The sequence below is a fragment of the Haemaphysalis longicornis genome, unplaced genomic scaffold (genome assembly GCF_048455015.1).
Source record: "Haemaphysalis longicornis isolate Haplotype H1 unplaced genomic scaffold, Haemaphysalis longicornis Haplotype H1 scaffold_5, whole genome shotgun sequence".
Taxonomy (NCBI): domain Eukaryota; kingdom Metazoa; phylum Arthropoda; class Arachnida; order Ixodida; family Ixodidae; genus Haemaphysalis; species Haemaphysalis longicornis.
Window position 1 is genome coordinate 84,134,010 of NW_027526385.1, and position 26,452 is coordinate 84,160,461.

At 46.1% G+C, this 26,452-nt stretch overlaps 1 protein-coding gene across 1 annotated transcript in view; it reads right to left on the reverse strand.

Annotated features, from left to right (window-relative positions):
• Positions 1-26,452, reverse strand: part of LOC144139802 (uncharacterized) — a 152,720-nt gene that overhangs the window by 77,645 nt on the left and 48,623 nt on the right. The window contains exons 3-4 of the mRNA XM_077672055.1: positions 22,478-22,578; positions 18,504-18,536 (exon numbers count right to left, since the gene is read on the reverse strand). Coding sequence (XP_077528181.1) covers positions 18,504-18,536; positions 22,478-22,578 — 134 coding nt within the window. The remainder of the gene's footprint in view (positions 1-18,503; positions 18,537-22,477; positions 22,579-26,452) is intronic.

The window sequence follows — 26,452 nt, forward strand, 5'->3', positions numbered from 1 at the left end:
GAGGACGCGAATGCCGAAAGCAATTTTAGATGTAACCGATCTTATGTGTTTGTCAAATTTCATATTTTTGTCTAGGATAACTCCAAGAAACACAGTAGAATCCGATGAATAGGTGACTTGCTTGTCAAAAACGATATATGGTGTGTTTGTAAGTTCTTTGTGGGCAGAATGAAACATCATAAAAGTGGTTTTAGCATGTTAATTTGTAACAGGTGTTTTGGGCACCAGTACTTAACTTGTTCAAGATTGTTCGTTAACTTTGCTGTCAGATATCCGATATCATCGTGGCAAGAAAATATAGTCGTATAGTCAGCATTCAGGATACAGTTACTGTTGTTGAGGCAGGTATGGAGGTCACTGATGTATATAACGAATAGTAAGGGTCCGAAGATAAAACCCTCAGGAACACCCTGGTTAACAATTCTTGGGTCAGACATATCCCGGCTGATTTTCACAGACTAGCTTCAGTTGCGGAGATAATTTTTTATGAGTAAATGGGCCGGGCATATACACCAAGCTATTCTTGTTTTTCCAACAAGATATTATGATTGATATTGTCGAATGCTTTTGTGAGATAAATGAATACGGCTGCAGTGAAAAGGCGATTATCTAAACTCTGTTTGATGTAGTCCGTAAGCTCAGCAAGTGCAAGTAGCGTTGGATAATTATGCTTGAAACCAAAGTTTGCGGTGTTAAAATACTGAATTATGGGAGGTAGTTTGTTATTCTCGATACAATCAGCTTTTCAATCAATTTTCAAAAAAGGAAAATATTGTTATGGGGTGGTAGTTACATAAGTTACGACCCCTTCCACTGGGCCATTCATTTTCCATCGACCGTAGACCGACGGCGATGTTCGAGTGGTAAAGCTTTGATATCGTAACTGGAACGCACCAAATTCGAATCCTGGACCACCGGATACCAACTGGTTTCTTTAGAGAGTTAAAGCACCCGCAAAGCCTCTCGACGCCTTGGACGTGCGAATAAACACTTGGAGCTTGAGCACAAGCAGCTGCGGTAGGCTGTGTGGGAGGTCCATCGGACCCCGTTGGGTGGGGTGAGGGACCACTAGGCACCCACCAGTCGAAAGGATACAGGCGCCCTGTACTGTCCCTGTACTGAAGATGAAGCACCAGTGAACTGGACATGCATCTTCATCAGCGTGGACCGCGAGACGAACGTCTGAGGGCCAGCCGTGTGCCCCGCTTGCGTTGGAGTGCCTTTGCTGAGCATCCTGCTGCATTTCCTTCGGCAATAAACCCATCTTACAATATATATATATATATATATATATATATATATATATATATATATATATATATATATATATATATATATATAATGTATATCCATCGTCTCGTACGGCTCAGCTCTGCACAGTGCATTACGAGAGTTCTGGCTGCACCAGTCTGAAATGCCATTGGCTATCCCCTACTTTCCGACCACGTCTTCGTGGCAGCCACTGGGAAAAGCACGTTCTATGTCTCCGGCGGTGGTCGAGGGGCGGCGCTAGTTGGCCGGCCTCTGAACAGTCGTAAATATAAAACCCGCTCTAAAGTGGAGAGGGAAGCCGTCACGGAATAGCAGAATTTGTATTGCGCACCACGTGTTATGCGGAGGTTGTGGATTCGAGTCCCGCTTCTGGAAAAGTGGCGGATTTTTCCTCGATTTGTATTTTGAAGTATTTATACCTGTGTCAACAAAGGGCTATCATACCCAATTCGGCGCTATAAAAACATTGTCAACGCGCCAAATAGCACTGGCAAGAAGGGCTATATATACATAATTCTATTTATATGTACATAAAATATTCCGCGTTCTTGAAGCCACCCCTTCTTATAGGGGCGATTTATAGTTCAAGCCGGGTGAACTACCCGCCGAGCGCCAGGTCTGGGAGTCGCGTGTACCTATTTTACCGGTAGGTGCCGGGGCCACCAAGGCACACGAATGCAAATGGTGGCTTTCACAGCCACGGTGGACGCTCAACTCGCAACCGCCTGTGGCCATACAGGCCACCAGACTCTAGCCCTCCGTCAATGCGGCCACGCGCCACAATGCCGAGAGTCCCCGCCAGATGGACAAGGGTCAGAAGCCCCTTGCAAGGATACAGACAGCTTTTTAGGCGTGGAATCCTTTTTAAAGAAACTGCACTCGACCAAGGACGAATGTAAACAGTAAAAAAACTGGTGGGTGTCCGGTGCTGCACGAATTCAAACCCGTTACCTCCCACAGAAGAGGAGAGTGGTTGTACCTCCCAGCCATCGCTGCGGTAAAAGTTACGACCCTTGCCACTCTGGCATTTCCCGACAATGTCGGGTAACTTCCCAAGCACGAGATCCCCTCTGCAAAGCTTGCTTGTACCAATTTTGTTACTGGTTGGTGCCCAGCAGTACCGAAATACCTACCACTTTCCTGTAACCGATGATACGGTCCGATGTGCTTTTACGGTTTCCAAGCTTCCTGAATTCAAATTGACATTGTTTTATTAAGTAGTTCAGTACAGTTTTTGCAAAAACACGATTTCACAGAAGGAGGTCGCATTGAATCAATGGGTCTGGGGACGTCCCTTTCCATAACGCAAACAAATATATCATTAGGGAGGCGGTATACACAACGATAAAAACCGAACACAAATTAACAAATTCATATAAACAGCTATTCATTGATAGTAATTTGGATAACTTCGGACGTATGCAGTAGGTGGTTTACGTTGTCACGTATATTTTTTTTCTTGTGCCATTAGCACGAGGCACCATCTATATTTGAGATAGAGTGGCGAAAGAAACATGTGATCAGAGTTTGGCTACGAGAGTGTACCAAGTATGTATTTCCTTACAGACCTATAAAATTAGTAGTGGGAGGTGTAAGATTTAAGGGAAGGCGGGAAGGCATTCCAGATAGCGGCAGCAGAAAATAAAAATTTTAGGTTTCCGCAGTTGGACCGGAGAGATGGACGTAATATATTAGGTTGCACTGTAAACCTGGTGTTGTTCGTGTTAAGCAAACATGCTCTGTCAAAGGAGAGGAGAAATTCAGGATTATCTCGTCAACGGGAAATAGGTACACATAACTTAAGGTCAAGCTCAAGAAAGAAGGTTAGGATTCCGAGGTTATGAAGGATGGGTTTAACGGTGTATCGGCAATCACTGAATGTAAGCAAACAAACGGCTTGATTTTGAAGACGACACCGTGGTGCAAGATGGCTATTATACCTGCTGACTTCAGAAGACAAACCATACGTAAGGAGGCTGAGAAGTAATGGGAAATATAACGAGCGTAGAAGGGACAAATGGAAACAATAACGGGGTTTATTGAGGACGCGAATGCCGAAAGCAATTTTAGATGTAACCGATCTTATGTGTTTGTCAAATTTCATATTTTTGTCTAGGATAACTCCAAGAAACACAGTAGAATCCGATGAATAGGTGACTTGCTTGTCAAAAACGATATATGGTGTGTTTGTAAGTTCTTTGTGGGCAGAATGAAACATCATAAAAGTGGTTTTAGCATGTTAATTTGTAACAGGTGTTTTGGGCACCAGTACTTAACTTGTTCAAGATTGTTCGTTAACTTTGCTGTCAGATATTCGATATCATCATGGCAAGAAAATATAGTCGTATAGTCAGCATTCAGGATACAGTTACTGTTGTTGGGGCAGGTATGGAGGTCACTGATGTATATAACGAATAGTAAGGGTCCGAAGATAAAACCCTCAGGAACACCCTGGTTAACAATTCTTGGGTCAGACATATCCCGGCTGATTTTCACAGACTGGCTTCAGTTGCGGAGATAATTTTTTATGAGTAAATGGGCCGGGCATATACACCAAGCTATTCTTGTCTTTCCAACAAGATATTATGATTAATATTGTCGAATGCTTTTGTGAGATAAATGAATACGGCTGCAGTGAAAAGGCGATTATCTAAACTCTGTTTGATGTAGTCCGTAAGCTCAGCAAGTGCAAGTAGCGTTGGATAATTATGCTTGAAACCAAAGTTTGCGGTGTTAAAATACTGAATTATGGGCGGTAGTTTGTTATTCTCGATACAATCAGCTTTTCAATCAATTTTCAAAAAAGGAAAATATTGTTATGGGGTGGTAGTTACATAAGTTACGACCCCTTCCACTGGGCCATTCATTTTCCATCGACCGTAGACCGACGGCGATGTTCGAGTGGTAAAGCTTTGATATCGTAAGTGGAACGCACCAAATTCGAATCCTGGACCACCGGATACCAACTGGTTTCTTTAGAAAGTTAAAGCACCCGCAAAGCCTCTCGACGCCTTGGACGTGCGAATAAACACTTGGAGCTTGAGCACAAGCAGCTGCGGTAGGCTGTGTGGGAGGTCCATCGGACCCCGTTGGGTGGGGTGAGGGACCACTAGGCACCCACCAGTCGAAAGTATACAGGCGCCCTGTACTGTCTCGGCAGTATATAAAGGGCTAGTACAGGCTCTACCACTGCAGCATAGATAGGAGGCTATTGCTGCCCGACTTCAGCCGCTGGCCGCATCATTGTAACCGCATCATTGGTTACAATAAAGTGGTAGGTATTTCGGTACTACTGGGCACCAAGCAGTACGAAAATGAGTACAAAAACCCGCTGCAATGGGGATTTCCTGCTTGGGAAGTTGTCAGGAACTGCCCCAGTGGAAGATGTCCTATTTTGAAACCGCAGTGATGGCTCAGAGGTACAGCACCCACCTCGTATGCGAGAGGTACTTGGTTCAACTTCTGGTACCGCCGGGCACCCACCGGTTTCCTTAATGGTTACAGGCGTCCCTGGTGAAGTGCAGAACTTTGAAAGTGGAATTCACGCATCGAAAGCTGCCTTTACGCTTGCGAGGGGCCCCAGACCCTGGTCCCTCTGGCGGGTTAAGGAGCCCCTCTCAAGGGTAAAGGATGGCTCAGAGATACCCGGTTCGTATCCTGGCCGGCTGGATGCCCACCAGTTTGTTTAAAGGGACACTTAATGGAATTTGTCAAGATCCCGGTTTTGCTAGCACTGCGTGAACTGGCTCAAATTAGCACACTTTTCATCGTTTATCCGGTTGACAAGTCGGTAAATATTTTAAAAAATCGCGGAAGAAAAACTACCATGCGTGGTTTGCGGCGGCCACACCAACTAAAGGCGTTGACGACTGGAGGAGACGCACCGTGATTGGTTGGCATTCAAACAAGTTTTGGTTTCGGTTCTGTAAACAACATGCTTGACATCCGAAGGAATCGTTGGATGGGCATTCTCAATATCTCAGTAATTGTCGTACCACGCTTCTGTCATGCCGCTGTAAAATGCATAAGATAAGTATCCCATGACGGCTTGGAATCGCAACAATCACTACCCGTGGCCTACGCAGTGGATGAACGCCCCCCGCGTTCCCGTAGACGCTCAAATGCCATGTGCTTTTCCCCCATGTTTGGAGCTTGCCTCACTCACGCCTGTATCGTGGAAAGTGTGGTCGCGCCAGGCCAAGGGTCTTTGGATTCTGGCCTGTGCCCACTGCCTGCAAGCATTCGGTGCTTATGGCAACAGCACGCAAAAGAGAACTCGCTAGCGTGCCAGTGTCAGCCTGCGCGCGTTCTGTGAACTAGTTCGTGGAGCAGTGAACGTTACGGCCCAGAAAAAGGTGAACTCAGTGTAGAAAACATCGGCCGAAAACGAAAAAGTCAACTGATAAAAAAAAGAGTGTACCCACCGGGGATTCGAACCGGTGACTTGCAAAACAGCTCCAATGACATTCCTAGCGCTATAGACCACTCGGACACGGGCGAGCGCTGATGGCAATAGAATTATAAGGTATATAATTTTTAACCATTTTACACGTTTATTTATTTTTGCATCTCAAGCAGGGTAGGTGACTATTTATTGTATTGCGCTCGTGCAGTAAGCGTCCCCGAAGTTTCCGCAACATCTCACTACTAGCAACTGCATTTCTTAGACGGAAAAGCGTTCGAAAATGCGTAGTCGTGGTGCTGACCGCTGTGCTTGTTCGCTGAGCGCTAAAAAAGTGCTTCCTGCACCCTAGTTTTACGCTGTAGGGTAAAATGTTCGGTTGATTTTATTTCCTTAGTACCTATTAACTTCGCTGACTCTTTTCCCGCCTTCAAGTGGCCTTATATATTCCTTCTGGCGTACCAGTCACGATCCCTAGCGGTACTTGATACACGCGGTACACGCGATCCCCTGGGCGGTACTCGGCGTCTCGGCGTCGGAGGTTGTGCGCTTGTGCAGCGCTTGGTGAAGCGACCTTGACTTCGAGCTAGATACAGTGTACAAAGTATCAACGTAAATAAAGGCACATTCTTCATTCACACATGTGTCCTGGCTTTGTTTCAACTGAATGAACGAATTGCGACGACCCGTCGGTTTCCGGCGGTCGAAACGCTGGGCCGATTGACTCTTTCGGAAGGCCGGTCAGCCGTGCAGTAGCACAGCCAATTGCCAGATCATCTACTCCTGACACCACACGAAAAAGCCAGAGAAAATGGGCGAGGTTGCAGAGAGGAGGACAGCATTTTCAAATTGATTTTTCTCTAATATAAATTAGCGTAAACGCGATTAGAGTGGTCGAAACAGGGCCTAGGGACTCCGTACTACAATTTCCGCTCTTAATCCCGCAATATTTACAAATCACTTCAGTGTCCCTTTAAAGTGTAATAGCATCTCTGTAGCGTAGCTCGTCTCGACGGTGGAATAAACGCTTGCAGCTTGACCACAAGCAGCCGTTGGAGGCCATGTGGTAGGTCTCTCGAACCCCTTCGGGTGCGGTCGGGGACCTCTGGGTAACCACAGGTTCAAAGGGTACAAGCGCCTCCTGTCTTGGCGGATGATGAAGATCTTGAACCCGCTCTGCCACTGCGGTAGACGTGGTAGGTTTTTTGGGGCCGCTGGTCACCCACCAGAATAAAAATGGGAACAGGTGCCTCACGAAGGGGGGTCGAGTGTACTGGAAACAGTTCCAGCACATCGGTTTGTACCACGAGGCAGGAGAATGTCGGGGGTACTTCGGTACTGCTGGGCACCAACCAGTAAACACTGGTAAAAGCACCCCCTACACAGGTGATCGCGTGCTTGGGAACTTACTTGTTTTTGGCGGGAACTGCCTCGGGTTAAGGGGTCGTAACTGTTGAACCCCGGCGATAGCTCAAAGATGCAGCACTCCCTTCGTATGCGGGAGGTCCCGGGTTCGAATCATGGTACCACCGGGCACCCACCAGGTTCTTTATTGGCTGCAGGCGTCCCTGGTCGAGTGTGCACCCTTGAAAGTGGAATCAACGTCTTGAAAGCTGCCTTTACCCTTGCTTGGGTCCTCTGGACCTAGTCCTTCTGGTGCTTCTGCTGGGACACCCGGCCGGCCATCTTGCCGCGAAGCGCCATAGCCGGGGCTGAAAGAGTCTCACGGCATGTCCTGCCACAGGCGGTTGCGAGTTCAGCGTCCAACATGGCTGTGAAAGGCACCATGTTCATTCGTTGCCTTGGTGGCGCCGGGCACCTACGGGTAACAAAGGTACCACCGACTCGCCGGCCGGGTACTCCGTTCTTGTGTGAGACTACAAGGGTTGTGACGTTCGCCCGGCTCACGCGGTAAATCGCCCCAATCGAAATGGACGGCTGTAAAAGACGCAGGAACTTTTTTTTCCTGTCCTGTTTGGTCAGAGCACGACGGATTTGCAGCACATGCTTTGCCAATTGCGCTGAGTAAGTATGATTTCAGGCTTAAAAATAAACAAGGAAAAGTTGGTTATGTCGAATCGGCACGCCAAGGTACACCACTTCTACGTAGGCAATGAGGTATTGAAAACAGTCACCGAATACCTATATATCGGGCAGGTCATAGCTGTAGATCCAAGCCATGAACGGTAAATTGCCCGCAGAATAAGAATAAGGTCGGCTTCGTTTTGTAAGAACTCCAAAATCCTCACTGGTAAGCTTCCCGTGCCACTCAAAAAGCTTGTATTTATTCAATCTGTTCTTGAAGTAATGACTTGAAGAACAGGTCTCACCAAACGATTTGAAACCAAACTTCGATTGGCACAACGGGTCACAGAACACTGAATGTTAGGGGTGACGTTGAGGGACAGGAAAACAGCGGCACTGATTAGGGAACAGACAAAGGTGAAGGAATTTCTAGTTCAAATTAAGCGAAGGAAATGGAAAAGGCTTCGTCACATAATGCGAATAGGAACAACAGGTGAACCACCCTTTTAACAGACTGGCTGCCACGGTAGCGGCAGCCAGGGAAGCTGTTGACCGCAAACTGTTGACCGCAAACGCACTAGGCGTCAGCCTAGAACATCGTTGGCGAGGGGCTTTCATCCGCCAGTGGACACAAACAGGTTCATGATATATATATTGTCACGTAGCCACAGATGACGCAGCTGCTTGAAGAAAAAGACAAGTTCATTGGAGCGAACTTGTGCTCCCCTAACAACTCAAAGAATACACAGGCGGCGAAACAGCAGTCAACAAAGTGACGTGCGTAGACGTGTGTCGGCGATTAGAATGCCGCGGCGTCTGCTCAGCGGGAATTTATCACTCGGCGCGAGTGTTTTTGGAATAGTCGAATTGTATCCAGAACACTGTAGATCAACGAAGAATATTCTAGGCTGTTCACATTCGTTCGGAACGCTCTCGCTGTCGTAAGAGCTAACACATGCGGCACAGAAAGAAAGAACGGAACACGCGCCTCCCTTAGCACACAGACAACAGCGATAACACAGGCAGGCGCAGCCGTGCGGCAAAAGCAAACCATCAATAAACAAACCCAATGCATGGTTTGCGGCATTACCCCCCGTCTAAGAGTACATCGACCCGATGCTAACACAAGCGTCAGTCCGAACAATAAAAAATAGAACTCTGTCATCGTGCGTAGAAAGGTTTTATGCGAACCACGTGGATGTTTTCGGGCTGGGTGCGTCGTCGTGAGCTTCCGGAACCACCATCGGGGATCACCTCGTAGGTCAGGTGGCCAACACGTTGTAGAATTCGGTATGGTCTGAAATACCTTCGTCGAAGTTTCTCACTGAGTTCACGTCGACGGATGGGAGTCCTTACCTACACACGATCCCCTGGGCGGTACTCGGCGTCTCGGGGTCGGAGGTTGTAGCGTCTTGCATCCACCAGCTGCTGGTCCATTGTGCGAACTCGATCGAGCTGGCGGGCCTCCTCCGCACGCTGAAGGTGTCCATGGACGTCGTCGTTGAGGTCGTCTTCTTCCACGTGGGGAAGAGTGGCGTCGAGCATCGTTGTGGGCCGTCTTCCGTAGACATGCTCGAACGGTGTAATCTGTGTGGTTTCCTGGATAGCCGTGCTGTACGCAAACGTGACATACGGTAGGACTTTATCCCAAGTCTTATGTTCAAGGTCGACGTGCAAAGACAGCATATACGCGATTGTCTTGTTCAGGCGTTCCGTTAGTCCGTTCGTTTGGGGGGTGGTGCGCCATAGTTGTTTGGGGATCCGTGTTGCTTTAGCGTAAGATTCCTTGCATAATCTCCGCAGTGAAGGCCGCTCCGCGGTCCGTGATTAGGATTTAAGGGGCTCCATGTCGTAGCACAATATGGTTTATGAAGAAGTTGGCGACATCTTGTGCAGTCCCCCTTGGAAGTGCAGCAGTCTCTGCGGAGTGCGTCGTGTACTCTGCCGCTACGACAATCCACTGGTTCTGTGATCGTGACGTAGGGAACGGGCATAGAAGGTCCATTTCAATCTGTTTTTTTTTTTGCGAGAGTTTGCCTTACGGCATAACAGTCATATATACAACATTACATTGGTTTCACGCAGAAACGTCAACAGAGACCGGTAATCTGTTGAAATGGCCTCGATGGGATGGCGATCGGTTTCAGTAGTCCGGCGGGTCTTGTCGACGGCGTTTTTCGTCGCTGGCAGTCACGGCAAGTCCGAACGTAGTGGGTGACGTCGGATGTCAGGCAGGACAAGAAGTAGTTCGCCTTGAGTTTTGCAATAGTACCAGCTGTTCCGAGATGTCCGGAAGACGGGTCGTCATGGCACGCTTCCAAAATTTCATCACGAAGGTCTGCGTGGATGACAAGTAGACAATTCGTTCTCATTCCGGGGCTAAATTTTTCTTCACGAGGACAGGGTGTTTGAGGCTGAATGCTGGTAAGTTTCGCTAGAACGCCATAGGCACGGTGACGTTGCGTACTTCGAGGTAGTCTATCATGACGCGCAGGTCGGGGTCGGCACGCGTCTGGGCGGCTAGGTCGCTCTGTGTCACGACTCCGAAGAACGCGCGGTCTTCATCTGAGCCCTCTAGTGGCAGGTCGACGGGGGCGCGGGACAGGCAGTCGGCGTCGGAGTGTTTCCTGCCGGATTTGTAGACGATTGTAACGTCGAACTCTTGCAGGCGCAAGCTCCACCGCCCAAGACGGCAAGAGGGGTCCTTCAAATTGGCGAGCCAACGAAGCGCATGGGGTCTGTCCCCACCTTGAACGGTCTACCATACACATATGGGTGAAATTTTGAAATGGGCATATGATAGCCAGGCACTCTTTTTCGGAGGCAGAGTAGTTTTTCTACTCCTTCGACAGACCACGGCTTGCATCGGCGATTACCTTTTCGCAACCGCTTTGCTTTTGGACGAGGACGGCACCCAAACCTATATCGCTGGCGCCCGTGTGCATTTCTATTTCGGCGTTTTCGTCGAAATGAGCGAGCACGGGCGGGTGTTGCAAGCGTTGTGGCAGCTCGCAGAATGCTTTGTCTCTGGCGTTCTGTCAAGAGCGTGAGTGGCTCTGGAATGCGTGCGAAGCTTGCGAGAAAGCGCCGGTAGTATGCGCATAGTCCGAGAAATCTTCGCACATGCTTTTTGTTTTTCGATCTTGGGAAGTTCGCAGGACGCCCGCAGTGTTGACGACGTGTCCCAAAAAAAAGGTTCCTCGTAAGCGAAGCGGCACTTTTCGGGCTTCAGCGTTAACCCCGACGAGAGAATACCCTCGAGTACAGACTCCAACCTTGCAAAGTCCGGGCGAATACCGCAACGTCGTCAAGGTATACGAAGCAGGTGTGTTACTTGAGGCTAGCTAGCACAGTTTGCAAAACTCTTTGTAACATTGCAGGTGCCGTGCATAGCCCAAACGGCATCGCCGTGAACTCGTATAGACCCTCTGGAGTTATAAATGCAGTCTTTTTTTGGTGCTTCTCGTCCATTTCAATTTGGCAGTATCCGGTCTTCAGATCCATCGATGAGAAGTTCTTCACGTGGCAGAGGTGGTCATGGGCGTGTGTCAATTTGTGGCCGAGGTACACGTCTTTTTTGGTGATTTTGTTCAGTCTTCGATATACAATGCGGAACCTTAAAGTGCTGTCTTATTTCTTGACGAGTACGACCGGCGCAGCCCACGGACTTTTCGATGGCTGTATTATGTCGTCGCTGAGCATGTCGTGTGATTGAATCCGGATGGCTTCGCGCTCGTGTGAAGAGACGCGGTACGGTGACTATCGGGTATGTCGGGCTTAATGTTCGGTTATTACCGGCGTCATGGAGTGATGGGAGGAAAACGTTACGGACTTGGCCTTTAGATCAAATATTCCACTGTTGTCTGTCAAAAAGTCGATTCCGAGAGTTACGTCGCGGGAGCAGTTTGGCAAGATAACGAACGCGGCAGGGTAGGTCGTGCCGTCTATATGTACGCGGGATGTGCATGTTCCACTTGTAGTCACGAGGTGGCCTCCAGCTCTGCGTATGTGCGGACCGTCCCATCAGGTCATAACTTTCTTCAGCTGAGACGTAAATGGTCCGCTCATTATTGAGTACTCGGCTCCGGTGTCTACGAGAGCGACTACTTCAAAGCCGTCAATGGACACCTTGACGCCGGATGCCGCCTTGCTCGAGTTCCGGGTGCGTCGGGGCGTCGCATCTCGGCTTGTGCGTGTTGACGGTCGGGCACTGTGAGCCGTCGTCGTCTTCTCAGCGACAGTCTCGGCCATGTCGGGTACGCGTCGCGCCGTGTAGCTGTCGTCGTGTTCGGGAGTCTTGTCAGGGTTAGTTCGGGTCGTCGGGATGAGGGCATGTCGTGAATCACTGCCTTCGGCGCGTCCTTGCGTCGTTGTAGGGTTTTCGGTTTTCCGCCGCAGAGAAACTTTACTTCCAGAAGTTGCAGCTTTTAGTTTCCCCCGCGTTGGCTGGGGGACCTTCCACGGGAGAAGTCAGCATTGCTATGACGACCTCGAATCAAACTTTCTTGACACCCAAAATTAAAAGCCAATGTACTATAAAAGGTATGTTGATGACCTATTCATGATCTGGCAACACGGTGAAGCGGAGCACCTCACCTTCAGTGAGGCATTTAACCAAGCCCATCCTAGTATTTCCCTTGCTCATTCCTATTTGGAACACAGTGTAAACTTTCTGGACGTCACCGTTACTACCTTCCAAGGTCGGCTTCAAACTAAACTGTATAGAAAACCAACAGACACGCGGCAGTATTTGCACTTCCGAAGTAGCAATGTCAGACACTGCAAGACAGCAATACCCTACTGCCAAGCCCACCGATTTAGGAGAATTTGCTCAAACCAAGCCGACTTTGACTCAAACTGTCGAGAACTCAAGACCGCCCTTCTGAATAAAAAATACCCGGAAAAAGTTATTGACGACGCTATTGTGCGAGCCAACCAATTAGACCGTAACGAAATCTGTAAGAAAAAAGTCCCGAACGGGAACCCGCCAACTAACTTAGTTTTAACCCACTCATACTCCGCTCCAAGAGTGTCAACCGTGCTAAAAAAACATCACAATATCTTAATGCAAAGTGACCGCTTAAAAAGCATATTCCTCGAACCACCACGCGTTGTCTACCGGCGTAATAAGAATGTAGGTGACTTTCTTACTGACTCTCGTATCAACCGACCGGCAACTACTGGCTGCATGCCCTGCAATAAACCCCGATGTAAAGTATGCCCACACATGACCACTACACAGCGCGCCACGAGCACGGCTTCAGACTACTACGTAAATATAAAAGGTAACTTTAACTGTGACTCCGCTAATGTCGTGTATCTTCTAGAGTGCACTGTTTGTAGGCAACAATATATCGGCCAAACTGAAACGCCCTTCCGAATACGGTTCAATAATCACCGGTCTCAAGCAAAAAGCTGCCCTTATTTGCCCCTGTCAAGACATGTAAACAGTCCCGGGCAAACATTTGAACATCTCAAAGCAAAGATTTTAGAATCCGCCTTCAAAACGCACCACGACCGCGAGGTTCGGGAATATTATCTCATTTGTAAGTTTTGGTCAGCCACACTTGGAATTAATGAAAGTTACGGAAAACTAACGTGCTTATCCGTCGATGAAAATTAGCGGCTTCATAATTTTTATAACCATGTTCATTATTCCTACCCTCGAGTTTCCCATCAAAATTCGCAGAAACTCTCCTAATACAGCAGCTTTATTAGCCTAATGCGGCTCAACAATGCCATTTGTCCTAGGGAAGGAGACCTCGTTCCCACCACCACTTAGGAATGTCTGACTCTTTGTGATCTATTCATGTTTAACCTTTTGTGACCCTACCTATTTTCTGTTCAGTTGCTAGCTTCTGTGAAATGCTCTTTCGTGCCCCCTATCTATTCTCTTCATCCGCGGGGGGCACACCCATATTCGCTTCCGCCCCAACCAGTCTCCCCAGCCACTGAAAACCTTACTGTATACTCCCCTTTCTTTTCAAACCGCGGTTGTCCAGTTTCCCGCATTGTCTGAACTTGCAGCCCGCGCGGCATACATTGACCCGTCATGGGGCAACTTTGAACGCTGCATTGTTAACACGACCCCTTTTTCTCTCTCTCGCTCCCGCCCCCCCCATTTTTTTTGTTTGTTGTTGTTGTAACATAGGCGTAGCCCGACTGTATGCACACTTTCCATTTCCGAATCATTTTCCGCTCCTTCTCACAGTTTTATGAAACCTATATAAGAAATGTGTTCGAAATGTTTGCGACAGCAAAATCATGTAACTTTACTCTGATGAAGGCAAGTCCCGTTGCCGCTACGTAAGGAAACCTTGTTTGTTATTGTTCTTGCTGTGTATCCGACTCTTTACTTATACTATTTCTGCGCGCTTTGTGAGTTTATCTTTCTCTAGTTTTATATATAAATAAATAAATATATATATATATATATATATATATATACATATATACACAAAGAAATGCGGGCAATCTACAACGCCAAAGAAGGCATAGGGGAATGGTTTGAATATTTTTTTTGCCGTTAGTGAAATTATATATAAATTTTTTGTACTATTTGAAGCGAGAAAGAAAGAAAGAAAGGAAACACGTGCCCAGAGTGGTGACCGAACCCAGGCCTTTCGATTTGATCTCGAATGCCTTACCAATTCGGCTATCTGAGCGACTGCGTTCTCCTTCAATTCAGGGTTATTTATATTTACTGCAACTATGTCTGACGCTCGACGGTGCTAACCAGCGCCACTCAGGCCACCCTCAAGTGCCAGATATAGTTGTTGTAAATATAAATACCCCTTAAAGTTAGGAAGAACACAGTCGCCCAGATAGCCGAATTGGTAAGGCATTCTAGATCAAATCGAAAGGCGTGGGTTCGGTCCCCAGTCTGGGCGCGTGTTTTTCTTTGTTTCTTTCTTTCCCACTTCAATTGATAAAATATATAAATATATATTTCACAAACGGCAAAAAAAATAGTACAACCATTCCCCTATGCCTTCTTTGGCGTTGGAGACGGCCTGCAATTCTTTCTGTATTGCCTAACGAGCCCCTCATTTCCTAAGCATATATATATATATATATATATATATAGCTACGTGTCGGCAGGACAAAGATGAGATTAATGATGCGATGGGGGAACGATCTATTTACAGTAAATATATTTGTATGGCTGCAACAAGACAGCGCGCTCCAGGCCCCAGCCACCTCTTCCTCGTCTTCGTCGTCTGGTGACTGAAACAGGGAGAATGGGACATTGCCTGCCTGTGTGTCCCGTGACCACAACCGTTGAAGCCATGGTCAGGTGGCGATTGTGATGCGGGCGGGCAATCCGATGGAAATTTACAGTGGAGATGTGCTTATCGACACAGATGACGGTGATGCGTTGATGATGCCTGGCATTGCAGCAGCGATATCTTGAAGGCAGAAACGGCCTCTGAGCAACTCGACCCACGTCGGATGAGAGGGCTGGGAACGGGTATCTTTGATTGATCTGGTCTCGGCTTGCGAAGTCTGGTCTTGATCCGCTAGTCTTGTTATATATATATATATATATATATATATATATATATATATATATATATATATATATATATATATATATATATTATGAGGACTGATGGCGACGGGCGCCTGCCTTCGCGAAGAGGGAGAAAATAGTGTGGGGACAGATTGAGTCAGGTGGCTGCATTGCTTGGAAGGGCGAACTAGTGTGAGGGCCAATCCCCTCACAAGGGCGCATTTCTATGCATCACCTGTAAATCCCCATCATCACACAGTGGCCTTCGCCACTTCTTCATTTTGTAGATTATCATCATCATCGTGTGATCTGGTGTTCTTCGGCCCCGATCGCCTGGATAAAAGGCTGCCTCGAATCTTCGCCTTTCAATATATATATATATATATATATATATATATATATATATATATATATATATATATATATATATATATATATATATATATAAATATAAATCAAAAAGTAGAGTCCGACGCAAGTCTCAAAAAACAAAAACAAACATTTTTACTAACATTTCGACTGGTGGTCCAGTCTTCATCGGAGTAATATTTACAGTACACTGCAGCACGCTTTTACAGATGCGTGTAGAGAGAGGAAGTTGCGCTACAGTGCGCCCTCTTTAAAAGAAATCATACGTCATCATTCAGCAAAACAAGCACAAACGCTAGACATACACATGAGAGGGAATGCACTGCCCTCCCTCTTTTTTGGGAGAAAAGGTGCGCTACAATGCGCCCTGTTTAGAAGTAATTATTGTCAGGTGGTACAACACAAAGAGAAACAAAAAATGCAAAGGGGCGTCTAGGAAGGAGGTAAATTGGCGCCTCTCCTCATAGGAATTAACAGAAGCGGGGGGGGCGGGGGGAAGAGAAAGGAATAAAGGTGGCAGAACGAGATAAGGAACTGGGGGAACGCGCGTCAGCACGCCATCGCTTTTCGTCTTAGGGTTGTGTCACGCTAGTAATGCGTCAGCAGAAGAAGCGGGGTGGAGGGGGGGGGGAGGGAGGGAAAGGCGGCAGTACGAGATAAAGAACTGGGGAGCACGCGTGAGCACGCCTTCGGTTTTCGTCTTAGGAATGTGTCACGTGAAGCCGGCGCGATGTGGCTAAGCCGGCACCGGGGCTACGTGAGTGAACCTGGAGGGATGAAGCTGGCGCTGGTATGCTAAAAAGAGGATTGGTCACGCAAGAAGCGAACGGAAGAAAGGCGAGTAATTACTGTGGCAAACATGTCAGTGCGCCCATGCCTTCGTTCAACCCCGAGGATGCGATTTTGAACTTAAATATGAGATATGATTCGCGAACTTCGCGTGCGTGGTTGCTGTTGAAGTTGGATTCAATTATTGTTACCTTCAAATTACTTCTTAATTATAATAATTTGAAGGTAACCTTCAAACACCAAGCATGGATTCCGTCAGACCCCGTACCAAGCAGACCCCGTACAGAGGAACTTAAAACAACTCTTCAAAACAAATTTGCTCTTCTAAACAAGCAGAACATGGATAGTCTAGATAGGCGAAAGAACCTACAACGGCAATTACAGAATCTGCAGAAGCCGTTGGAGAAGCAGCATGTAGGTACGGAACTGGAAAACTGGTAAAACGAAGTAACTAATTGCGAGACCTGGGAACATAAACATGTCAAAAAAACGGTGTTTCACGTTGAGTTAAAAGAGCTGTCTCAATTGATTACAGGAGTAAAACAAACGGCATTCGTGTATATAACATAGCAGTGATTGAGAAAACTCTGCAAATAGGAGGAAGCTTGACAGCAACTAGAGGAAGCTAGCCAGCGGCAAACTCAAAATGTACCTAAACAGAGACGAGAAGGCTAACATACGCGGGAATCAATAAGATAATCATATTTGCGGAACAAGTTTACATCGGGCCACATGCCAGCGACGTTATACTTGATCAGACTACCAGGATGCAAGATTAGAATGCCATTTCTTACCAGTAACTAAATAGAAAGTAAAAAGGGCTCTCAAAGGCATAGCTGCAGGTGACGTCGGGATAACCTCAGACCTTTACAAGGAAGTAAAACAAATTGTACTGAAAATCTTGTTTCTCTATATTCAAAATTCTTAGAAGCAAAAAGTGTCCATAGGCCGGAAACCCCAATTTAACATTGATTTTAAAGAAGTAAGTCACCAATGACCTTTAGAATTACATATATAAACCTGCTCTCAGTTATTTACTAGGTGTTTACCAAAGTAATCGTAAACCGCATAAGTGGCAGCCTTTAAAACCCACAACCAAGGGAGAAAACTGGGTTTCTGATAAGGTGCTAAACAATACTTTAACAACCATGTCGTTCTAAGCTAATAGAAAAACCTGCATACTTCACCAAAACACATTTACATAGCAATTATAGACTGTGGGACAACCTTTGTCTCAGTACCCACAACAAGCATGCTTGAATAAATAAATGACAAGGAGAAACATACCCTTACCCTAAATGCACCTTCCAGACGCAATTTAAATAAATAAAAATAAAGATGCCCCCTTGTACATTTGTAAGACGAGAAGTCAATTATAAATGCCCATTCGGAGGACGTAAACAATGTTGCTGTATTCCTCGGTGTATGTGCACTTCCTAATCCAAGGTTATGCTCGGTATTATAGGTAGTAGGCTCGGTAGACGATGCATTGGCTGATATAGTGTAATACATGAAGAAGTTTGCATGATGTGCTCCTATTTTCAGCCCCGGCTTTCCAAGTTTGTCACAGTAGCTGCACTGGTCATGACAACCCCAGAAGCCTCGTCTCCCGCTATACACATTAATGATTACCTATCTGTTTGCTCTACGAACACTCTGGTCGGGACGATGGTAATGGTTATTATAGTATGTAAATATAAAGGCCACACCGCGGAACGTCCGCAACCTCCGACGGCGTCTCGGCGACAAAGTGATGAGCTTGATTTAAGCATGGACAAAAGTCTCCTGAAAGAAGTACTTGCAAAAGTACCACTATTTCTTGCTTAATCACGGTGGTTGAGGCTACCATTAGTAACATTTTCGCAAAGATTGTGCATATTTTATTCTCTACTTGCATGGTGTCGCATCCTGATAGGTATCGCGAAACTTTATTCCCAGAATGACAAAAAATTTAACAAGTACCTGGAGAGGGACACCAGCAGAATGTGGTGCATATATGTTTCGTAACAATATATATTTTTAAATGCGTAAGTATAATATGATGGTGGGCGAGTTAAACTTCATCCACCGCGCTGTGTTATATTTTGAACGTAAACTTTGTATTGATGATACAAAACATATGCAGATACGTACCACAGCTTTTGTCGTCCGAATAGTAGAATGGGGCTGTAATAGGTAAAACACTTGGTAAATTCATCGCAAGAACTTAGGCTTCAAGTTCTGAAAAACCACAAACGTCACAAGTTGTAAACGGACTAATACATTGCCCATAGAAGCCTATTGTAGTCTGCCTCATTTACAGAAGATGAAACCGCAATAAAACTTCGGTTTACAGTAGATGAAAAAGCAAAAAAACATGGCTAATCTCCCTATTTCAGCGCGCAAACATTAAACAAGCGTGCCAAGATTACTCATATTGTCTCGCAATCGCTGGTCTGCGTTTTGCTGCGAGCAGGGGCGCTGACGTAAACAGCTTTGCGGGGGTATTTGAACACAAGAGAAATCAAAAGCATCCACAGCAACAATCTTCTTCAGAGCAAAGCTGCTTTTTGTTGAGGCTTTCGTACGACGAAACGTGGTAGCGTGAGTGCTGCGATATGGAGAGGGCACTGTCTAATGAGGGCGACAGCATGGGCCGAGCCCATGCCCAGCAGGTAAAAGAAACTAAAATGAGGCTTTTATATAGGCAAAGCATTTCTAACTACTAAATCGGGCTACAATGTTTACACTTGTCAACATTGTTGAGCAAAAAACACATTCCGCAGTTTTCGCCAGAAAATTATGTATAAGAGACATTTGCATTGCCATTTGGTGTAAAAATACATGGATGCTTGATTTCACGGTATAAAAAATACGCGTTCGAAAATGCTTCCACCTCGAAGCACAGAAACGCTTGTATCGGTTCACATGCTGTTTTGCATATGTAAGGAAGAAGAAGACTCCCATACATCGCTCGCAGTGAACTCCGCGAAATTGAATTCTTCAGGATGGGAATATATCTTCCCGCTTTGAGAAGTTCTATAGAGCTTAGCAAACACCAGGCAGCTTCGCTTCTTACATCAACATTGGCTACGAGAAGTGAGGAAAGCTGGGGTAATTATTTCTATATTTTTATAACCCAGGCTTTGAAGTGAATTCAAATCGTTCACCTCGCCATCCTTATCCACAAGACACAATGTAGCATAACCTAACGCCAACAATGCTTCTTAAATCTTGAGCTGGTTAGTTCCTCCTGTTTGAATTTTTTTCTTCAACCAAAAATGCTCTTTCACAACGCGTTTGTTCAGCCAGTGGGGATGTGGTTTCTATGTAAATTTAAGGAACTGCTCCACTGCACCAACTCCAACGGCCTAGGCTAATTCTTCGGCCTACGTATGTCGTACGTCGGCTTAGTAGAGCGGACTTTTAAATAGGAATTCTAAGTTGTGTACGGAACAGTTTACAAGCACCCAATATATTAAAATATATTGCCGGTTTTTCATTTCTAGATGAAACTCAATCTGTTCCGCCAATAGAGGGAAATAATGGAATTGATTCCCCTTTGGGTTCGTGCGAGTAATATACCTAAACATGTCTCAGGAAAAAAACTGGACCTTGTTTTTATTCAACAGCACCTGCAGGATCGCACAGCAAGAAAATATGAGAAACTCAATTACTTTGTAATTTTTTTTCCTCGTTTCCTGCTGTCAGAAACATTGGAATCACAGGCTTTCACGACTGCATTCTTGAAAAGTTCCAAGCATCCACCGGGGATTTTCTTTTTCCCAGTGGACCAGTTGCCTGTAAACCCTTTGTGTCCACCTTCTGAATGCCGTGCGTAATACAGCATTGAGAGAAACTTCCCAGACCCTCTGCCGGCCTCGTATAAATCTATTCACGTATTCACTGGTAGAGGGTGCAGTGGTTTCGCAAGAGCAGGTTGCTCAACCTCCCCTAGGCGAGAGAAAAAGAGCAGAGATCCCTCCTCTGCTGCCATTGACTGCTTGTTAGTCTGCGCGAACCACAGAACCTGCACGGTGACGACATAACCTATCTCGCAAGAGGGCTTATTGACCTTCTGTCTTAGACAAGAGAAACGCCGCTGCACTGTGTGAGCAGATTGCACACCGGATAGGGCCGCGTTTAGTTTTTCGCCTCGTTCGGTAAAGTAGACGCCCCGTCCGGGATCCAACAAGGAGAGTGGTACCAGCCGCACAACTTCTAAGCCTTCGCGGCGGCTCTACACTAATTCACAGTTGAGCCTGGACCTTACTAACGGCAAATTTATGCGGGATATCCTTGGGCCTAAAAACTACAGCAATAAAACTTCGGCCAACACATCGTAAATATGCTTTGGGGATCGACTACTTCCAGCGACAATATAAAAATGGCGTGAAGGTTAGACCCTTGCCGTGCATGTGCAAATCAAAGCTTGGCAGCATTTATTTCAATCTTCTATACGTGGGTGGACATGAAGAGTTATATTTCGAGTTTAAGGGGCGAAAACAAAAACACCAGCATGAAGAGAATTGGAAATTAAGGCTACAAAGCACAAGTACCAACGAGCGAAACACCACGAACATACTGAAAGGAAAAATACAAAGACTTCAGTAAGACTTCCGTTCCGAATTGAGCAAACAATTCGGAACGGAACGTTCCGAATTGTTTGCTCAATTTCTACCCCACTGACATTCAATAATTGCTGCTATTTGCGGCGAGAAGATGAAACGAAGTCATACGTGACTTGTTTGTTGTGTAGTGACGCAAAGTGGGCATCAATATTTATTTTTGACAGGTAGATTTATTTATTCTTGCGTTCTCCCTTTAGAGAAGAAAATTGTTCTGGTGGGAGGTGGAAGTGTCCAAGAAGTGGCATCACTTGGAATTCTTGGTTCCCTGCAAAAGCTAAAAGGACCAGCAATCCCAAATGGAGATCATGGTGCCCCCACGCTTTGGGATCGTCACGGGGTCCCCCATTGTGCTTCAAGAACTGTACAAGTCCTACACTCTATATGGCGTTGCTACTCAAATTCTTTCACTAATTCAAACACTACCCAAACATATTTTTATATTAGATTGCTTTGGAAACCTGGCCATTCCATCATCGGTATAGGGAATCAGGAGGCACCTGACGCTGCCTAGGAGAGCCTTCAAACTTCAACTCCCACTGACCCACACTCGCACGAAAGGGAGCCTTCCGATACCTAGCGCACACAGCTGCGCCAACTTCATAAACACAGCCGTAGACAACTCCAGGACGCCTCTCCGCCTGTGGTTTTATGCCTCACGAGCGGACTGCCAAAATCAGCTGAAAGTTTGGCAAATAATTTTATGCACACGCAGTATACACCCCAAATATCGTTAGAAAATGTACTTTCCTAACGTCGCCTGGCCTACATTAAGTCGGTTTTGTGATGTGGACATCATTCCAAGTATGTGTCGCCTTATCTGGGCACGCTCCGCGTTCTATAAAGGACGTGACACCTTAATAAATAATGTTACAACACCATTTTCAGAAGAAGACCACATCCACCAACTGAAATCAAATGCTTCCGCTCTCCATTATGTGGCTAACTACGCGATTGTGAGTGGCCTGTTTAGGGCAATGTGATGTGTGCTCCGACGGTGGGCTGGACACTGATTCGAGACGAACTGAAACTATGACTTAAAGTTTGGACAGTTTTGTAAGATGTAAGACTCCTGAACTTTATTTTGTTTTTTCTTCCTTTTGATCCAATCTCGAACCAGCGCCTCGAGCATCCTTCTCAAAAAAGCATTCTATTCGTTCCGCTCCTTGACCCTCCACCACCCCGCGCACATCAACAGCTCAGAGAAAACGAAGGCCGGTTGGTCGCCCAAATGCCGAAGAAACGCATTGTTTATGCTGTTTCCGAGCGTGGCCCCAGACAATTTCATGAAAAATACATTCACACAGCGTCAGTAAATTAAAGCCAGCATACAAAACTCTCCTAGCCGTTACAGCAGAGTTTTTATGGCAATGGTAGCTAAATCATAATTTGCTCCACTACCAGCTTCAAACTGTCCACATCCACGTGTCCTACGAAGCGTGATACCTGGCTTTCTTGGTTTTCTACGGAAATGCGGAGCACCAACACGCCGTGACTTACCTTCGCATAAGACACGAATGTCCTGCCAGTTTGGATCGCTGTGTTCATATTGTTCCCAAAACCCGCACGGATCACTTGTGAGCAGGTGCGGCTTGTTCAGCCTGCAACAATCGACCAAAACAAAAAAATCGTTAAAAGCACACAGTACTTCTCAAAAAGTTGGAACAAAGGTGTATTCATTTACCCATTTGGCTAGCAGAGAAATGCGGAGGGATTTAGAGTAGGTATTGTTAACATAGCTTGAAGAATGTGAAGAGTAAGCTTCCTCAGTTACTGTAAATATTGTTGTGGTTTAAATAAACAAAATGTTTGAGGTATTACAAGCATTACTTTGTTTTAAGCGCTCTGACCGAAGGCCGCTGTTAGAGGCCTTGAGGATAAAAGGGTGCTCCGAATTATGAGTCTGAGTAACGGGAACCCAACATCCAATTGAAAGGGGGAAGTGGTGGCTTAGAGGTAGAGCATCCGCCTCGCGTGGCGAACGACCGTGTTTGGCAACCCGCTGCAGCGCAATTCTTCTCGGGTAAAAACAATCCGCGTGTTGATAGAATTGCTCAAGGAGACTTGGGGTGCGGCCTTACCCCAGTGACAATTCCTGGTAATGCACTCCCTCACCAGAGCAGGATTGGCCACCCTGGTGTACTAATGGCCACAATCTCCCAAGAATATGCCAATTAATCCTCGGCACTGCGTCCCAAGAAGGCTACGAAGAAACTGACCACTGCGGCAGTCAGACCTGTGATGCAGGAGGGCGTGTTAAGAATCCCTGGCCCCAGACATGCCTCCAATAAAATCGGAACTTGAAAACGTTTAGTACAAAAGCTTCAGCAGCGGAGACAAGCCTGGAGGTGTTTTTCAAGGAATTAGAGGCCAAGAAATGGGATATAATAAGGCTTAGTGAGGTTAGGTGGGCAGGTGAAGCCATTACAGTGCTGAAAAATGAACACGTCCTATGGTACCGTGGTCTAGCGGACACAAGAGAAATGGGAGTACGATTTCTAGTAAATAAAAGCATACTGGGAACATTGACGAATAGTATAGCATGAACGAAATGGTAGCTAGTCTTGAAATTAGGCTTAATAAGAGGTACAAACTCGAGGTGGTACAGGGCTACGCGCCTACATACAGCCACGACGACCAGCTACTTGAATGCTTCTACGAAGATGTGGAATCGGCAATGGCTGAAGTAAAAACACAGTATACCGTAATTATTGGAGACTCCAATGCTAAAGTATGCAAGGATCAGGCTTCAGAAAAGGCTGCTGGAAACTATTATCTGCGATATAGTAATAGCGGGTGGCCTACTGGTTGAGTTTGCAGAACGGAATAATCTACTCCTCATGAACACCTTCTGCAAACAGGAGAGCGGGGAGCGGACGCGGTGGAGCTCAAATAAAGAGCATAAAAATGAAATATACTTCATACTGGTGTCATGCAGCATGTGGAAGTATTATGAAGGGTGAGGTGTAGTGACAACCGTTTTATGAGATGTGGAATTAGGCTAGATTTGATGAAGAAACATTATAAGCCAGGAGGCAAAAAGCCGAATAATGAGCTAACAGAAAGATGGAAAGTTGAAGAATTCAGGATCGCACCGCAGAACCGATATTCACCTCTAACAGAGGAAGCAGAGTTTACGACACGTGAAAACACCCGCCGCAGTGGCTCAGTGGCTAAGGTGTTGCGCTGCTGAGCACGAGGCCGCGGGTTCGATTACCGGCCACGGCAGCCGCTTTTCTGATGGAGGCGATAAGCAAAAACACCCGTGTGCGCGAGATTTCGGCGCACCATAAAGAACCCCAGGTGGTCAAAATTATTCCAGAGCCGGCCACTACGGCGCGCCTCATCGCCTGCGTTGCGTCGGCACGTTAAACCCTACAATCAATCAATTACGACACGTGAAAACAGCGACAATCTTACACGCAGCAACGAATGTGCAGTACAAGTCGGAGATATGATCGCTGGAATGGATACTCGTAAACTCTCCCAGGAGACGAAAGATTTATTTGGATCAAGGCAAAGCATCACAGTCTCTACCCCAATTGAGAAAAGAACTAGCTCAGCTTTTAAAATTTACCAATAAGTGTAACAAAGCTCACATACCAAAGTGTAACATGGAGAGGACCGAATATGCTGGAGGCAACCTGAAATCAGCCACTAGGCATCAAGACATTTGGGAAAATCAGCTGTATGCACTTATTGACAGCAAGGCAATCTGGTCACAAATAAGGATATCTGTACAGCAGCCGATGTATTTTGGAAAATACCGAATGAGGATGTAGTTTTGAGGATATAGACGTCCAATCAGTAACACAAGTAAAGAAGGCTTTGAAAGATGTGAACGGGTGAAACGCACCTGGTGTGGATCAGATAACAGCAGACCTCTTGAAAGATGACGGCACATTTGTTCTACAACAACTGGCACACCGATATACGCAATACCCAATGACCGCGAGCATACCTAAATCTTGGAATAACATGAACATCACCCTAATTCATAAGAAGGGTGACAAGAAGAACGCGGAAAACTCGGAAACAGGCCAGTCAGCGTTTTGTCAGTGGTCAACAAGGTACATATCAAGGTAATTTCTAATAATGTATGCTACCTTGATGTCAGTCGACCGAATGAATAAGCATGGTTTCGTAAAGGTTTTCAACAATGAACCATGTTCAACTTATACATCCGGCGATAGAGAAATGCGTGGAGTGTGCGGAACCCTTATATATTGCCTTCATAGATTATGAGAAACGATTTGACTGGGTCGAAACCTCCACGTTCCTTAAGGCATTGGAATCAGGGTGTAGACTAGAAAAAGTAAGAATACAGGATATCTGCAATGGGCCCACAGCTACCATCGACCACCATCAGAAGAGCAGCAAAATACCTATGAGGAATGGCGTCATACAAGGATATATAATCTATCTAATAATATTCACAGCTTATTTAGGCGAGCTATACAAAAAATTAATTTTGAACATGGTAAGGGTTAGGATAGGGTGCCTCAGTAACAACAAATTTGCTGATGACGTTGCCTGGCTAAGACCAATAGCAAAAGAGAGACGTATAGCGGGAGACGAATAGCAAAGCATGATCCCCGAACTGGACAAGCCGAAGAGAAATGAGGAGCTGAAATTTATTATGCAGGAAACTAACGTAATGCCTAATATCTTTAGCAGAGCCCCGGGTTTAAGATAGGTGGCGAGGCAGTGGAAGTGGTAAGAGGAGGTACTCTATACGTAGTCCAAGAAGTGACCCAGAATCCCAACCATGAGGCAGACATAACCAGAAAAATAAGAATGGGGTGGAGTGCTTTCGGCAGGCATTCTCAGATAATGAATAGCAGCCTACCAATGTTACTGAAAAAGATAGTGTATGACAGGTGCATCTTACCAATACTAACCAACGTGGCAGAAACATGGAGGCTCACTAAAAGGGGCCAACCTAAATTGAGGTCGAGTCAGCGAGCAATGCAACGGAAGATGAGAAGTGTAACAATAGGTGACAAGAAGACAGTGGAGGGAGTCAGATAATGAACGTTTGCTAAGGACATATTAGTAGAAATTAAGAAGAAATGAGTGTGGACAAGGCATGTAAGGTGTAGGCAAGATACCCGTTGGTCATCAAGTGTGACAGAGTGGATCCCTAGAGAACGGAAGCTTGGCAGGGGCGGCAGAAAGTTAGGTGGGTATATGGCATCAAGAAGTTTGCAGGGATAAATTGGTCGCTGTTAGACTTTACCAGGGTAATTGACAACTGTGGGAGAGGCATCTACCCTGCAGTGGGTGCGGAGAGGCTAATATAGATGATGATGATGAAACTTGTTAGTAGGTGAGGTTACACCCCAAATAATTGCGTGGGAACGCTGTAAAAAAATGTGCCAATTTAGAGGTTTTACACACAATGTCTGTTGGTGTACAGACATTTCTTTGATGGTCAGTGAATAGAAAGCCCCTAAAAAGAAGAAAGGTAATTTT